We start from the raw sequence: 13,478 nt of genomic DNA, 5'->3' as shown, positions 1-13,478 counted from the left end.
TGACATTTCCAGTCTTATTTAGAAGTTCCCGTTCCAGTCCTGCTTTCAAACAGAGCCGCCTCAATCATGATAGCTGCCTTGACCAACTTGGCGTCTTCCGCACTTAAAGCCTCCATCTTCTTCCCCCAGAACGCTGGCTCTGGGAAGGTTGGATTATCGACAGCGCACCTCGTACCGTTTGCTGGTCCAATGCCTTCAGACATGTACCGACGTTGAAGTTTCATTGTACAAAGCGAGACCATAGATGTAGATGTGTGCTAGAGTCACAGTGAATGATTAGGTAGGGAAACCGGACAGCAAACATGTCTTACTCCGGGTCCCTCTTGAATAATGAGAACAGACGAATCAGGCATCAGAGAGTTAATCAATAATCCGCTCGAAATGGGCGTCACACTAAGAAAAAAATGTGAACGGAACATCCGATAAATGGGAGAAAGCTTACGGATCAGCCTGACGAAAGGTGTAAGTTAATTGTCACCCAGCAAAATGTAGACTACGCACCGTATTGCTGATAATAAGCATTGGTATATCTAGTGTTGCGTTCCAAGGCCCGGTAAACCTCTCCGGTCCCTTAGCAGGCCAATACTGGCATCCGCCGTCGGGTTCACCCATACCTACACTCATACCAAAATGAGGTGACACTTCACGTAAAGTCTTAAGCCCTTCGTCCGCCAAATGTTCAGCAGAGGGTGGATCCTTCATCGGCAAGGACGGCGGTGAATCAAGGCAGGTAACGGCCAAGCGAGCCACGTCATTTTCATGGGATATCCCTGACGGAGGGATAATCCAATTGTACAACTGGGTGCCATTTCCTGACATGGCTTCAGCAAAGGCTTTGGCACTGGCCGGCCACATTCCTGGTCTCTCAAGGTGTATGAGAAGAAGACCTACGAAGTTAATCAATAACTTTGCATTTTCATGGTAAGGTAGAAGTGCTTACTTCGTGCGGCACCAGATGTTAGATACCCAGGTCGTGAGGATCTTGAAGTAGCAAGCGGTTTTAGAGCCAAACGGTCAAAGAATTGCTCTAATCTCTGTTCAATATTTTCCCAAGGTTCGTCTTGATACATGGCGAGTGGGCACAAAGATGGCCCAGCCTAGGTGCCAGTATAAGATGGTATATTCCCTGAAACGGTTCACGTACCCGGGAACAATCCTCCAGATACATATGATACGCTTTTTCAGCCGAAGACAGCCAATTGAATGGCCACTTGTGTGATGGTACACCTTAAGGCAGTACGAGTGTCAGCGGCATGAACTCTTGGACTATGGATAGAGCGCTAACTGGACCAAGCAATGGGGTCTGCGATTCCGTCAATCACGGAATAGCCAATTCGATGAGGAAGCCTAATCACGGTTTCAATGAAAAGCTATCTGATGAGCAATGAAACTACACACATGTTCACAAGGTAAGCGCCAAGTATTGAGCCATATGATCCGCCCCAGTAATTGCTGAGAACGGTGAGCTACAGATTGTGAGAGCATGAAAACGAGATTACTGACATCTTTGATCCCTCGCCGTCAAATATTTTACTCATCAAGTCCATATCCCTCACAACAGTAGCCGTACCCATATATGCTAATTCATCTCCCATCCGTTCTCCGCAGGATTCTGCCTGGCTCTTCTTCAGAGCCAGAAATTGCTTATGCTGCTCAATAAGCTGATCGCGCAACATTGGAGAAGAGAGGTTTGAAATGGATGAAACCGTGATTCCTTGCTCGATGACAGTGTTGGCTACAAAAAGTTGGGCTTCAAGGACCGACGAGAAACATTTTATTGCAGGACTATTTGCGTCGAGTCAGGCTTAAATAACTGTTGTGCACAGTCAAAAAGAGACAAACGTTGACCGTCCTATTCCGCGCGGATCAAAGCCAATTAAATCCCACTGGTCGCCTAACAGCTCGGTGATATATTCTCCTACTCGAAGTAGAAGATTCATTCCCGATCCACCTGGACCCCCTTGACGTACATCGTGAGTAACATGAGTAATACAAGGGTAGACTGGGAAAAGACGAACCCGGGATTCAAAAAAACCGATCCTTTCTTGCGCCGATGTCGCCTTCTGGCGCGCGAAAGCTATTGTAGATGTACCGGCACTTGGGTTGAAGTAGTCCTTCGGTACACTGTTTATTATCGTAATGGGAGAATTCTATAGGAGAAAAGGGGATTCTTACACCTACAGAACCGCAGTCAAGGCCAGTGTATCCACCTGGACAAGGTTCCCAGATAATCTCTCCAGGTTCCCTAGAATCTTGTTTAGAAGATTGGGAAACACAAAGGTACGAAACATATTGAGGTCCACCGAGACGATAGACACCGAAAAGGACCAGAATGAAGCCAGCGAGCAGGTATTTCATTCGGTTCCATCGAACAGGTCGAGCAAGTGGCACCGAGTCTTCGGGTTTGAACATCACTGATTCTAAGAACTTTCACCGGCTCAATAAATGGATACAAAGGAGGGCGCAGTATTGTTCAGGGAGAATCACTAAGCCTTGGGAACGCGCATGTGCCAGTTCACTCGATCACCGGACCGAAAACGAGTTTCGGACCGAGTCGGTAATCAAGGTCCTATTTCCAGAAACTTGGCAACTGGGATGGACGCACGGAAAGGCCTTCTCTTTCCTTTGCGCAGATGAAGTGAGACGAATGTCAGGCCGATGTGATTACCACGCACATCTCTTAGAAAGTAGAATATAGCCTACAAACAATGCACTCCGGTTGCTGAAGTCAGCTAAGGTTAGTTCTAATGCTTTGTTATTAACGAACTATGTTCATATGCGTTAGAGTATATCTAATTTGCAAAACCTCTACATCCTGCCGCTCAATGCGAGGGTATACTGAATCTCAGTCCTTGCTCGCAAACCTTGATGTCGCCCTCAATCTTGCTCCAATGCTCAAAAATATGAACCTGCCTCAAGTATGAGATTACCGTCGAAGACCGAAAAAAGAGAACTCACGGTAAGGGTACACACAATGTCATGATGCCAGCTAGTAGCGCCGTGGCTCCCACCATGCCTAGTTTGTGGTACATTGCCCCTGCAAATAGCGGGAATGCAGCCGCAAAGGTCGACCGCATTGCACTATTGCTCGCCATTGCACTTGCTGCGATAGGTCTATATGCCGTCACTAGATATGTGAAAACGGCGGTGAAGACGAAGTAAATTCCAGCTCCAAATGGTATGGATGCGATGATGGGGACAATCCAGTGCACCGACGAATATGTAGTGAAGGCAAGCCAGTACAGCCCGACGGGAACGAGGATACCGCCCACTTGGCCCATATACAGCCTAGCTTCTGGAGGGGCCTTTCCGTTGTTCTTTTCTGCAGCACGGGCGACGATTCTGATAGACAGGATAAAACTATCAGTTATGCATTTTGCGAGAAAGTGAGTTGATATACCGGTTCCAATACGGCTGCGTAAACATGGCACAGATCATGCCCAAGCCAATTCCGAGGTATGTCAGTCCCGTCTGTTGCATGCTGAAACCGTGGTGCTCTTCAAAGATAATGGGGAAGGCTTGGAACGTGAGGTAGAGGATTCCGAGGATAAGGGCGGTCCTGCGAATATATCAGCATGAAGGACTACTCGTCCACTTTAAGGCGCACCATGTGTTAAGAAGGAGGGCCATCCGGTCGTACCATATCAATTCTGTAGGCCATCGTTAGATCGAGCGGAAGAAAGTTGCAAAGGCCGTACGGAAGGGGGTATAACAACTCAGAATGATGGCTTGTGTGAGATTTGTGTTCCGTCTGTCTAGCGGCGCCCACAGTTTCGGATTTCCTGTAGATTTTCGTAGTCTTATGCCCAATTCAATGAGCATGCCAACTAAGGAAAGGAGCCCCACGCACCGTGCAGCCTTTTTCTTGAGGATGACCGGCACATATGTTTCGGGTACAAACTATTGAGCGGTCAGGTAGAACAAACAATAACTTCGGAGACTACGCACCAAGAACAGCGCAACAAGTTGGGCGAAAATCCAAATTAGCAGAACACGGAAGGTCCATCGCCAGTGAGTGTTCTTTACGAAACGTCAGCTTCGGACGATAGAAGCCAGAAGGAACGGACCTGATTGATAAACCCGCTAATCAGAGGCCCAAGTACCGGACCAATGAATGGAGATATCGTATAGAATGCCATTGGACTAATGGCCTAGTTAGTCGGAGAGAAAACGGCCGCTGTTAGGAAGAACTCACTTCGCAACAGTAGCATTATCAAACATATCACTCACGCTACCCCCAGCCACGCTCAGAAAGGCCGACCCGCAGAAACCCAGTAACGAAACGGAATATTAAATAGACCTCTGCGTTGCATTATACATTTAGATTCAGGTAAGCTTGTGAATAGAAAGAGCACGTACCAATATTCGGTGCGAACGCTATTGGCCACGAAAAGACGAAGAAAAGCGCATAAGAGATGCGGTAAACAATCGAGCGGCCGTAGACCTCCGACAAGGGTCCCACAAGTAGAGGACCTAGACCAAGCCCTTCGACGAATAGACTGATTGAAAGTATGGTGACAGTGTGCGAAACATGAAAATCCTTGGCAACTCCCTGCTCTGCGAAGGACGCAACAGACGACGCGCACGTAACGCAGAGAGAAGCACAACTGATGATAACGATAATGACCCATTTCCTGAATGTCGACATGCACTGTGGATCGTCTGTTACATCGAGGACCACCTCGAACTCGTGGTCCGGGGCCTCTAACTGTTTTTCGGTGATAGCAGGGACGGAAGATTTCTCGTTCTCGACAGTTAGCGAAGAAGTCGAGCGTCCTGGCATCGTAGCACTGCGTGGAGAAGGGAGACTGTACAAGGGAGGAGAGACAGGACGCCTTAAGTATGACTCAAAGAAGAGGAGGACATCTTGTCGACGTAAACTTCTCGGTCAGCATACGGGTAATAGTTGGGGAGTTACCACGAGACCGGGGATTGGAAATTCCTACTACCCCCGCGATGCGGACCGCCGGCTCCGTAGGGATGTGGTTTCTAGGACACGATGATACCTCATATTGCGCATGTCGACTAGAAGGACAAGAAAGGTGCTGTACTTCCAAATATCAACGCATGTAGCTTCTGCTCTGCCACTGTTGTCAATCCTCCACTTTCCGCGAAACTAGAAATACGTGCCTTGCCGCTGTAGGGCTCGCTCTCAGTCGCAATGCCAGATGTATAAATGAATCATTAGCCAACAGAAAATGAAACAGTTTTTAAGCAAGTCCTGCTTGGACCTTTTATTGATAAGCCGATTCATTCCGTGATCGAAGTTACTCTGCGTTTCGGCAGGTCCGTTTTGCCGGAATAGGCCTCAAAACCCAATGTCCGTTCTTCCCAGACAACAGAAAATTTACCGACCGTCTCGTAATGTAGTAAAATTTTCTGACGCTCAGAAGAAAAGGCACTTGAGGTGCTTGCTTGGAGAAAGATCATTATAGTATTTAAACTTGCAATTGAGACTCACATCAACGATCATCTACGTTATGTAAATACCTGGCCCTCAATATTCAAGAATGACCGACAATGGGCAAAGGCTGATATGGTTCTTCCAAAAACTTCTTATCCTCTTCAGTAAGTGTGATGTGTATCGCGCCTAGTTGAACGGCAACTTAGTAAAGACGTCAATTCTCGGTAACTAACAACGTACCAATCAGTTGCGTCAGATTCTCCACAGATGTTGTACCCACGATGGGCGCTGTCACGCCTGAGCCAGTATGCCTCAGGTCAGTTTGTGTAATCCCCACTATAACGACGTTCTCACCTTCTTTGCTGAGTAACCAAGCAATTGAAAGCTGCGCCATCGAAATACCTTTCTTTTTAGCAAGGATGTCAACCCTAGAAAGAAGTTACCGACAGTTAGAACTGATAAAGCCTGTCAGCTATTAAAATTACGTGCCTGTCGACAATTGCATCAGTCGACTCAGACCCGGCGTATCTGCTCAGGACTCTATAATCTCATCAGCGTCAGCGGAGATGTACAGTGGATGTGACTCACTTGTCCACCTCTCCACGCCGAGTAGCTTTCTGTTCAGACATCGGCCTCGTCAGTTTCCCCCTCGCAAGAGGTGACCAAGGCATCGAGCCTACGCCAAACATCTTTGGTAGTCGTTAGCAGCATACTCATCGGTAGACGGGAGCGTACCTTGAGTGTGGGAAACATCTCTCTCTCTTCCTCCCGATAAACGAGGTTGTAGTGATTTTGCATGGAGATAAATGGTGTGAGGTTATTTTGAATAGCATAGTCTGGTCATCGCATTGAGTTTCGCACATCCAAGATAGACATCGCGACCTCACTTTGCATCGCATGAACTAGATTTCGCTTTAGATATCGAATTAAGACGGTTGATGTAACTTACACTGGTATGCATGGCATGAAGACATCCCGATGTAGCGAACATAACCAGCCTTGACAACATCATGGAGAGCTTGCATCTACAGTCTTGTCAGCTTGGTTTCAAGGAAGACGCAGGGGTGCCAACCGTCTCGGCGATTGGGGTCTGGTAATCGAATCGATGGCCTATAATTTCTGTAATCAGCCTTTCTACCTTCCTAGGCTAGTAGCATACATTGCAGCACATCAATGTAGTCGAGCTGAAGACGTTCCAAGCTTCCCTTTATAGCGTCAAAAATGTGCTGAGCCAAAGATTCATTAGAAGGTCGCATCTCACACTTTGATTATCTCACCTTGCGACTCAGGCCGTGACGATTGACGTATCCCTCGGAATCAGCTTTAGGATCACCGAAGAGGCTGACATTTGGAGTATCTCCAACGACGCCGTATACCTGTAAAGTAAATGAAATTGGTCCCGTGCTCGGAGATGAGGGAGGGGAGTGCTCCACCTTTGTTAACACGACAATTTTCTCTCGGGGAATGTTGTGGGTCCTGATTGCTTCGCCCAGAATAACCTCAGAGAGACCATTGGAATATGTCTAGAGAGTGTGATAAGTTGACTGAACGGAGGGGAGTAAAATTCTGCTCACATCTGCCGTGTCGAACGTGTTGATGCCTGCATCGTAGCTGTGATAAAGGAAAGCTAAGAACCAGAAGACCAGAGAGAGCGTACAGGCACACGTACGCAGCCTTGATGTGCTCGATCCCTTGCTCCTTCGTCAGGACCCACGGCTGCCATTCTGCGCTCCCATAAGACATACAACCCAGGATGATCTTAGACACTTTTAAGCCTGAGTTGCCCAGACGAACTATCATTGGGCATCAACGTGAAGATCCTGGTTCATTTATTCAATTTTGGGGAATGGAGCTCACCATACTGCATGGTAGTAGACATGCTGGTAGAAGGGGGAGAAAGCGGAACGGGCCGATAGACTGCTGAGAATCAGCTTATGTATGAGGAGCATTCACAGACAACGTGACGAGAATACCATCAGATGCTAATCAAAGATGTGGGTCATGGTATCTTTAGTCCGAGATACAGACAGTGGCGCCAAGCGGCTCCTGTCGCAGCAATGATGCTTAAGGAAGACCACAATGATTGCATGCCGGCAGCGTAGGGTTGACAGGGCATTCGAAAATTTAAAGTCGTCCAATACACCGCTGGACGCCGCGTGCGTGGCTATATCAATTTCAACTTACGCGCGCGCGCAGCTGCCTTTATCGTTAGATCTGGTGCAAAGCTTGAATCTTTCCTCATTCGAAGTGTGTACTGGCACAAAAGGAAGTGCACGATGAGTGATCAACGCTGTCACAAATATAGCTATGTAAGAATTTAGCCTCATTCATAATTCAGAAAACGAGATGCACCAACGTATTGTATCAACAGACGAGACTCGATTAAAGAGCCAACTTGAAGACGGTAAAGCTGACGACTGTCATGGTGAACACTTTGACATAGATGCAGATTTCAGCCGTTACGAGCTAAGATACCTGCTCCCAGTAAATCGTTGGTGCGAGGAAAGCTATATGCGCAGGGACACCGTGTCCCTGGTGAGATCGTTGAAGATAATTCTGTAGGCGACAGGGCTTGAACGTCAGGTAAGAGGTTACGAAAAACTTCAGTACAGATCCTTTTTTTCCAAGTAGGTATACGTATGGTGAATACAAGTCGGAGATCTTTGGAGACTGTCGCATAACTTGTCATGAAAAGTTCAGAGAAAGAAAATTATTGTCACAGTCGCGACGTGATGATCTCGTGATTGTGGTGATGTGATCCGCGTGACCGTGACATGGGCAACGTTCTCTAATTGACACCGACCGCACCCCGAATGGATGTCATCGAAATATCCTCCTCTCCAGAGCCCCCAGACTTTCTTGTATTGAAGCGCAGAGAGAGAAGACCTGTGAGAGGCAGAGGAAAGGGCAGGGCGAGGACTCCTCCCGTGGATATCATCGACATCACTGATTCTGACTCGGATTTCTGGGCAGTTCAGGAGGTTTCTTTGGCAGCAAGTAGTACAGCAGGACCTTCTACGGGCACTAGTGCTGTTGATCTTACAGATGATGAAGACCCATTTCTTGTGAGAGATGGCGTCTCTGCCACTGCTCCTGCCGCCGACCCTCTCGCTCAAGTACTCGAAATTGTCCCCGACGTCGAACCGAATTATGCTCAGGAATTGATCGCAAAGAACCTGCCTACTTTTGGAGACAAAGTTGTCGAGACAGTTCTGCATTCCTTGTTCGAGGATACTAGCTACCCGAAGGCGGAGAAGAAGCGCAAGGCGGCCAGTGGCAGTGGCTCTAGTGGCAGCGTAGCGAAGAAAGCACGGGGGAGTGCCGAAGTGGACTACGCCAGCACCGATAGACCCTTCACTGGAGGGCCTAACTACGCCGAACTTGCTATCGTGTGTCCCCTCCAATTTCCAAGACATTTCCTTTCTTATATGTGCGTGTACAGGATCAGCTGACACTGGATTTCCCTAACATACCTAAACCTTTTCTCCGGAAGCTCCTTAATGTGAAAGGAGGCTTTTACGCACCAACGTATCTTCACATCGTTCGCGAACAGAAGCGCGGAGCAAAACTGGATTATATCCCCAAGAAGATGCTGACCCGCCCTGCGAAAGGCAAAGGGCGTGCTATAGTGGACCCAGAATTTGAGCTTGAGAAGGCGTGGTTGAGTCGGCGAGATGAGAAGGAGAAGACCGCCGCTATCGAGGAAGAGGTTCCGGAGGGCGAAGGTATCGAGTGTGGCTGCTGTTTCTCAGAATACCCATTCGTATGCATTTGTTCTTTTATGAATGCTTTCTCTGACTTTCTTCTTATTCAGAATAAGATGGTACAGTGTCCAGACGCGCATCTCTTTTGCTCAGACTGCGTTACTGCGTACGCCTCCACTCAGCTTGGAGCGCACGATGTCAATATTTTATGTATGGACCAGTCTGGTTGCAAACACCCCTTTCCAGAGAGCGAGCTGCGAAGACTTTTGTCTCCCAAACTCATGGAGTTGTACGAGCGAGTCAAACAGCGGAAAGAAATCGAAGCAGCTGGTCTAGATGGACTGGAGGAATGTCCATTCTGTGAATATAAATGCGTCATCGAAAACCCAAACGAGAAGCTATTCCGCTGTGGGAACGAAGACACTTGTGGCGCTATCACTTGCAGGTCGTGCAAGAAAGCAGTATGTATCTTTTTCTTTCGGTGTCTAATCCGACTGCTCAACTTCAGGATAGGACCATCTCCCAAAGAGTTGCAAAGGCGCGCCCTGGTACCCTTCTAGTGGCTTCAAATAACTGATTGCATGCTCTAGAGATGGAAGAGGATCGGCATTTGGATGGCCGACATGCGATCGAGGAAGCAATGAGTGAGTACTCTAATTAGATGCATCTTCGGCTATAGCTCCTTTTAAACGTAGCCAAGGCGCTCATGAGAAACTGTCCAAAGTGTCAGAAAGGTACGTTACCACGTCTTCTTTTTCCTTTGTAGCATCTGATTTGCGCTTCAGCGTTCATCAAAGAGGCTGGGGTGAGCATTTCGTCTTTATCTACAAAGATGGTTGGCCGACCTTCAACCAGTGCAACAAGATGGCGTGCCCAAATTGCCATACCCTCTCGTGCTATGTCTGCCGACAGATTATCACCGGGTATGATCATTTCAATGTGAGATGGACAACTCGACGCTCTGTTCCGTTCTCATGCAGATACTCCCTTTTAGCAACAGGCGCCTGGCGCACCAACAACTTCAAAGTCAAAGAAATGTCTCTTGTGGGACTCGGTTGAGACACGGCATTCTGATGAGGTCGGTTCTTTATTGCGCTTTCGCTACAATCTGTGCAAACTTTCCATAGGTCAAAGCAGCTGCGGAACGTGCTCTGGCTGAGTACCGCCGTGATCATCCTGATATCGACGAGGCCGACATCAAAGTCGATTTGCCTAAGCCACCTCCCCCTCAGCCAGTGCGCGACCCATACCATGATGCATATCATCAACAACTTCACATGGCAATGCCCCCCGGTGTCAATATCAATGGTTATGGATGGAACGTGAACTTTCACCTCGACCCGTTTGCTGCACCACCCCCGCTGCCGCAGGTGCTACCAATGCCAGCACGGAGAAGGGCAGTGAGGAGGAGATGAGTGGATTCGGAGTTAGACCCAGATTCTCTTGTTATCTTGATATGTACGCGCACAGTCTATGCCGTCATCTTCAATGTCAACCATACATCCTTTTTGCTCAAGGAAGTCTGCGTAGTGTCATTGTTTTCCAACAGGTAAGCTTCCTTACGACGCGTCCCTTCAGGGATCCCTCACACTAGGGCAGAATGATATTGAATTAGTCCCTGAAGTGCCGGTATAAGGATGCCTTAATGAAGAATTTTACCCCTCCTACGCTAACAGCTTAACCATATTATTCGTGGTTTTCGATAGATAATCATTCAATCCCTTTCAAGCCTTCTTCGGTAGCTGGGCAGCCTGGACTATGCACCTAGAATATCCATGAGAATAGCTTACAATTGGGCGACCCAGGAAGAACTGACTTTTGGACCGTCCACTGAAACCTAGACCAAGAAGGAAGGACAGCCTCGTGCTGGCGCCCAGATAAACAAATCCGATGCTTCCCCAAAGCATCGCGTTCCACTCCCAAACCTTCCAAAATGCATCTAGTCCCAAAGGCGCCATCGTTGCTAAATGGCCCAAGTCTGCAATGAGCAAACAGAAGAGAAGACTACGCCATGTCTTCAGAGAAGATGTGGAGGATAATACAAGGTGCTCGTTCAGGGCGAATAAAAGGTATAAGTTGGCCAGTTGGTATAGGGCAACGTCGGTTTGAGTGGTGCCGACCACGTCGGGTTTTACTGTGGAGAGGCTGAGTTCACCCAAATAGAAGGTGGGATTTAGAGCGGCAATGAACCCTGCAATAGCAGAGATAGGTTCGATGTATAGGAAAAATAGTCGGTACGACAAGGGAATGGTTGTAGTCATGGTCACGCCGATTCGGGATCTTCCGAAACCCTCATATGACGTATGGGGGGCAAAGAGCATTAAATACTCGTTTCTCACACATGTCATGAGTCCCAAATAGAAACTCTCCCACAGACCAACAGTCATGCTATTAGCACGCAGGTCCACAGTCCAATTCCTCACCCAGTTCTCCCGTCTTGCAGCCATCCACACTACTCGCATAGCTCGGGAGAAGGGCCACAATCCAGATTCATACGCCAAAGACGTTGACTTTACACCTCCGTCTGATTCGAAAATTTACCGGATCGATCCAGACTCACATAGTGCGCAGAAGCCGTATGAGCCGCCGTCGAGTCAGTGGAGTGAAGTTGGTGCGAAGAGCGCAATTGAAGTGGGGTACCAGACAATGAGCAAGAAGGAACCGTACAAGCAGCCTGGACCTAAGGAAAGATATGGTGCTGTGCCGGAGTTGAAGGAGGGCGAGGGCCTTGCGAGTGGTCCGGGGGTGGAAAAGAAGGGCAAGTAGCTGGAGGTGGGACGAAGATGAGAATGGAAGAGCTGGCTCATTTGTGAGTTTATTCTTTAACGGCTTCTTCCACTTAGTGTTGACTTCAAGAAAACAGAAGCTTGTTAAATTGAGAATGTACTGTTACTTTGTGTCATGGGTGTTTGCGAACATTATGTGTTGAATTATTTACGTGCCAGTTCAACTGTACTTACTGTTTCGGTTGTGTCAGAATAAAAGCCCGAATTTGTTATGTTTGCCGACAGGGTGATGTTTTTGCAGCCGAGGGCGCTGGCGCTCGGCGTATTAGACGGGAGAAATTTTACATAAATTCAGTAACAACAACCTTGCGATCTAATAACGCCTGCAAGGCCCACATCAGGGGCAAAGCCTGCTACGTTGACCCCTCTTGAAGCCTTGTTCTTTATATAATTATGATGGTTTATAATAAACCAAGTTTATGTATAATTGATTGATCCTGCGAGGTTTACTGGCTATAATTCCTGCAGGAGAGATTGAATCAAGGCCCAAGGGTTATTCAAATCTTGGCTTGCGGAAAAAACTCAAAGTCATAATCAATAATAGTCAGCATTCAAAAAATAGTAGTATGAATGAGAGAGTACTACCCCTTGAAATGATTCACTCAGTGGTGGTGGCTTCTGCTGCTGAGAGAAAAAGACTCGCTCGGTGGCGGCATTCTGCCGCCACCAGCTCGCATTTTCTCTCAGAGTTCAGTCAGAATCCTTGGCAAGATCGGCCGAACAACGCCGCAGAAAGCGTGATAGTAACGGAGGGTCACATGTAAACAGTGACAAGCGGCGACTGTGCCACCCCGAAATTCTGACTTAAACGGAAATTTTGAAGCGCTGGGCCGTGAATTTCTTCCACAAATAGAAAATTCTATGACATCGGACTTCGGGTTAAACTCAAAACTCGGCTACCACCATCCCTCTATAAGACCTACTACTAACGTAGCAGGAATATGCTCAAAGCAATATTTGAAGTTGGCAGACTAAGAAATGCGAACAAAAATACAGTCTGCATGTACAGTTATTTACCGGTCAATGAAACAGCAAAACTGGATATTTACTGTAGGTTCCAATTGGTTGGGAATTTTGACTAGGTTTGAATGTAAGAATGTGTAATACTATACAACAATAAGATACAGTAAAAAAAAGATGCTCAAAGGTGCGAGTACAAGTCCGTTTTCACAGCATTATTGTGGCGTGGGTATTCTAGGCTATTTTGAGTCATTGAAACAGTCTGGCCCATATACCCAAACCTCATTAGTCAGCTACTCGGAATCGCTCGAGTGCTATAGAAAAGTGAGATCTCCTTTCCAGTCTCTCTCTGATATACAGCCTCAAAATCTTTGCAGATTTTTCTTGCACCTTTCCGAGGAGCACCAGGTAGTTTGACAAGCTCATTCTTGTATGCAATCATTTGCAATGACTGCCTTTTCCATTAGCTGGTCATGGCATTTGTGAGCAATCTGACACTTTTTCAAGTTTGATTTGGCATGTCCAGGCATAGTAAAAAATTGAACAAGAGGAGAAATAAAGTTTGGAGGCAGCAGGGCAATAATGGACGCATTGGACTGTCAGACTGTCCATCAAAGGTGATGG

General features: G+C 47.4%; 7 protein-coding genes across 7 annotated transcripts; 2 read left to right on the top strand and 5 right to left on the bottom strand.

The window, feature by feature from the left end:
- Window positions 1–14: 14 nt before the first annotated feature.
- On the bottom strand, window positions 15–2,412 carry EV420DRAFT_1484833 (uncharacterized protein; the record flags this gene model as incomplete). The annotated part of the gene is made up of 12 exons (XM_060470118.1): window positions 15–257; window positions 312–393; window positions 443–450; window positions 502–887; window positions 941–1,097; window positions 1,145–1,227; window positions 1,286–1,347; window positions 1,399–1,452; window positions 1,504–1,785; window positions 1,843–1,960; window positions 2,036–2,150; window positions 2,182–2,412. 12 exons carry the CDS (start codon window positions 2,410–2,412, stop codon window positions 15–17), a joined length of 1,821 nt encoding a protein of 606 aa, XP_060324924.1.
- A 433-nt stretch (window positions 2,413–2,845) lies between these two features.
- Window positions 2,846–4,783, bottom strand: EV420DRAFT_1649062 (major facilitator superfamily domain-containing protein; the record flags this gene model as incomplete). Its single annotated transcript, XM_060478253.1, has 11 exons — window positions 2,846–2,909; window positions 2,959–3,342; window positions 3,401–3,559; window positions 3,608–3,650; window positions 3,699–3,799; window positions 3,851–3,900; window positions 3,949–4,020; window positions 4,068–4,143; window positions 4,196–4,231; window positions 4,272–4,302; window positions 4,360–4,783. 11 exons carry the CDS (start codon window positions 4,781–4,783, stop codon window positions 2,846–2,848), a joined length of 1,440 nt encoding a protein of 479 aa, XP_060324923.1.
- A 721-nt stretch (window positions 4,784–5,504) lies between these two features.
- On the bottom strand, window positions 5,505–7,357 carry EV420DRAFT_1314819 (aryl-alcohol dehydrogenase; the record flags this gene model as incomplete). The annotated part of the gene is made up of 15 exons (XM_060468640.1): window positions 7,262–7,357; window positions 7,074–7,197; window positions 6,979–7,015; window positions 6,838–6,927; window positions 6,682–6,780; window positions 6,564–6,630; window positions 6,477–6,514; window positions 6,354–6,429; window positions 6,292–6,306; window positions 6,140–6,240; window positions 5,993–6,093; window positions 5,861–5,944; window positions 5,759–5,832; window positions 5,645–5,701; window positions 5,505–5,605 (listed from the first exon to the last, which is right to left on the bottom strand). Exons 1-15 carry the CDS (start codon window positions 7,281–7,283, stop codon window positions 5,505–5,507), a joined length of 1,086 nt encoding a protein of 361 aa, XP_060324922.1. The 5' UTR covers window positions 7,284–7,357.
- A 782-nt stretch (window positions 7,358–8,139) lies between these two features.
- Window positions 8,140–10,678, top strand: EV420DRAFT_1017265 (uncharacterized protein). Its single transcript, XM_060465331.1, has 10 exons — window positions 8,140–8,793; window positions 8,847–9,167; window positions 9,219–9,569; window positions 9,622–9,646; window positions 9,699–9,752; window positions 9,804–9,842; window positions 9,894–9,913; window positions 9,964–10,047; window positions 10,103–10,186; window positions 10,236–10,678. Exons 1-10 carry the CDS (start codon window positions 8,218–8,220, stop codon window positions 10,521–10,523), a joined length of 1,842 nt encoding a protein of 613 aa, XP_060324921.1. The 5' UTR covers window positions 8,140–8,217; the 3' UTR covers window positions 10,524–10,678.
- A 154-nt stretch (window positions 10,679–10,832) lies between these two features.
- On the bottom strand, window positions 10,833–11,369 carry EV420DRAFT_1649059 (uncharacterized protein; the record flags this gene model as incomplete). Its single annotated transcript, XM_060478252.1, has 2 exons — window positions 10,833–10,864; window positions 10,925–11,369. 2 exons carry the CDS (start codon window positions 11,367–11,369, stop codon window positions 10,833–10,835), a joined length of 477 nt encoding a protein of 158 aa, XP_060324920.1.
- Window positions 11,370–11,450: 81 nt separating this feature from the next.
- EV420DRAFT_1575665 (uncharacterized protein) lies at window positions 11,451–12,208 on the top strand. Its single transcript, XM_060474469.1, has one exon. It carries the CDS (start codon window positions 11,494–11,496, stop codon window positions 11,872–11,874), a length of 381 nt encoding a protein of 126 aa, XP_060324919.1. The 5' UTR covers window positions 11,451–11,493; the 3' UTR covers window positions 11,875–12,208.
- Window positions 12,209–13,088: 880 nt separating this feature from the next.
- Window positions 13,089–13,387, bottom strand: EV420DRAFT_1575663 (uncharacterized protein; the record flags this gene model as incomplete). The annotated part of the gene is given in 2 exon segments (XM_060474468.1): window positions 13,089–13,293; window positions 13,304–13,387. The coding sequence occupies 2 exon segments, from the start codon at window positions 13,382–13,384 to the stop codon at window positions 13,144–13,146; spliced, it is 231 nt and encodes a 76-aa protein (XP_060324918.1). The 3' UTR covers window positions 13,089–13,143.
- Window positions 13,388–13,478: the final 91 nt, after the last annotated feature.

This window comes from Desarmillaria tabescens (assembly GCF_030435595.1).
Source record: "Desarmillaria tabescens strain CCBAS 213 chromosome Unknown EV420scaffold_56, whole genome shotgun sequence".
Taxonomy (NCBI): Eukaryota; Fungi; Basidiomycota; class Agaricomycetes; order Agaricales; family Physalacriaceae; genus Desarmillaria; species Desarmillaria tabescens.
The sequence above is the reverse complement of the archived record's forward strand: the minus strand, read 5'-3'. Positions and strand labels throughout refer to the sequence as shown.

What these genes read in the sequence shown, in the direction of transcription:
- EV420DRAFT_1017265 (XM_060465331.1), top strand. Translation starts at nt 8,218, where the DNA reads ATGGATGTCATCGAAATATCCTCCTCTCCAGAGCCCCCAGACTTTCTT. An exon ending in GCAGGTCGTGCAAGAAAGCA is followed by an intron (nt 9,570 to 9,621) that starts GTATGTATCTTT and finishes ACTTCAGGATAG; the next exon opens with GACCATCTCCCAAAGAGTTG. An exon ending in AGACACGGCATTCTGATGAG is followed by an intron (nt 10,187 to 10,235) that starts GTCGGTTCTTTA and finishes AACTTTCCATAG; the next exon opens with GTCAAAGCAGCTGCGGAACG.
- EV420DRAFT_1575665 (XM_060474469.1), top strand. Translation starts at nt 11,494, where the DNA reads ATGCTATTAGCACGCAGGTCCACAGTCCAATTCCTCACCCAGTTCTCC.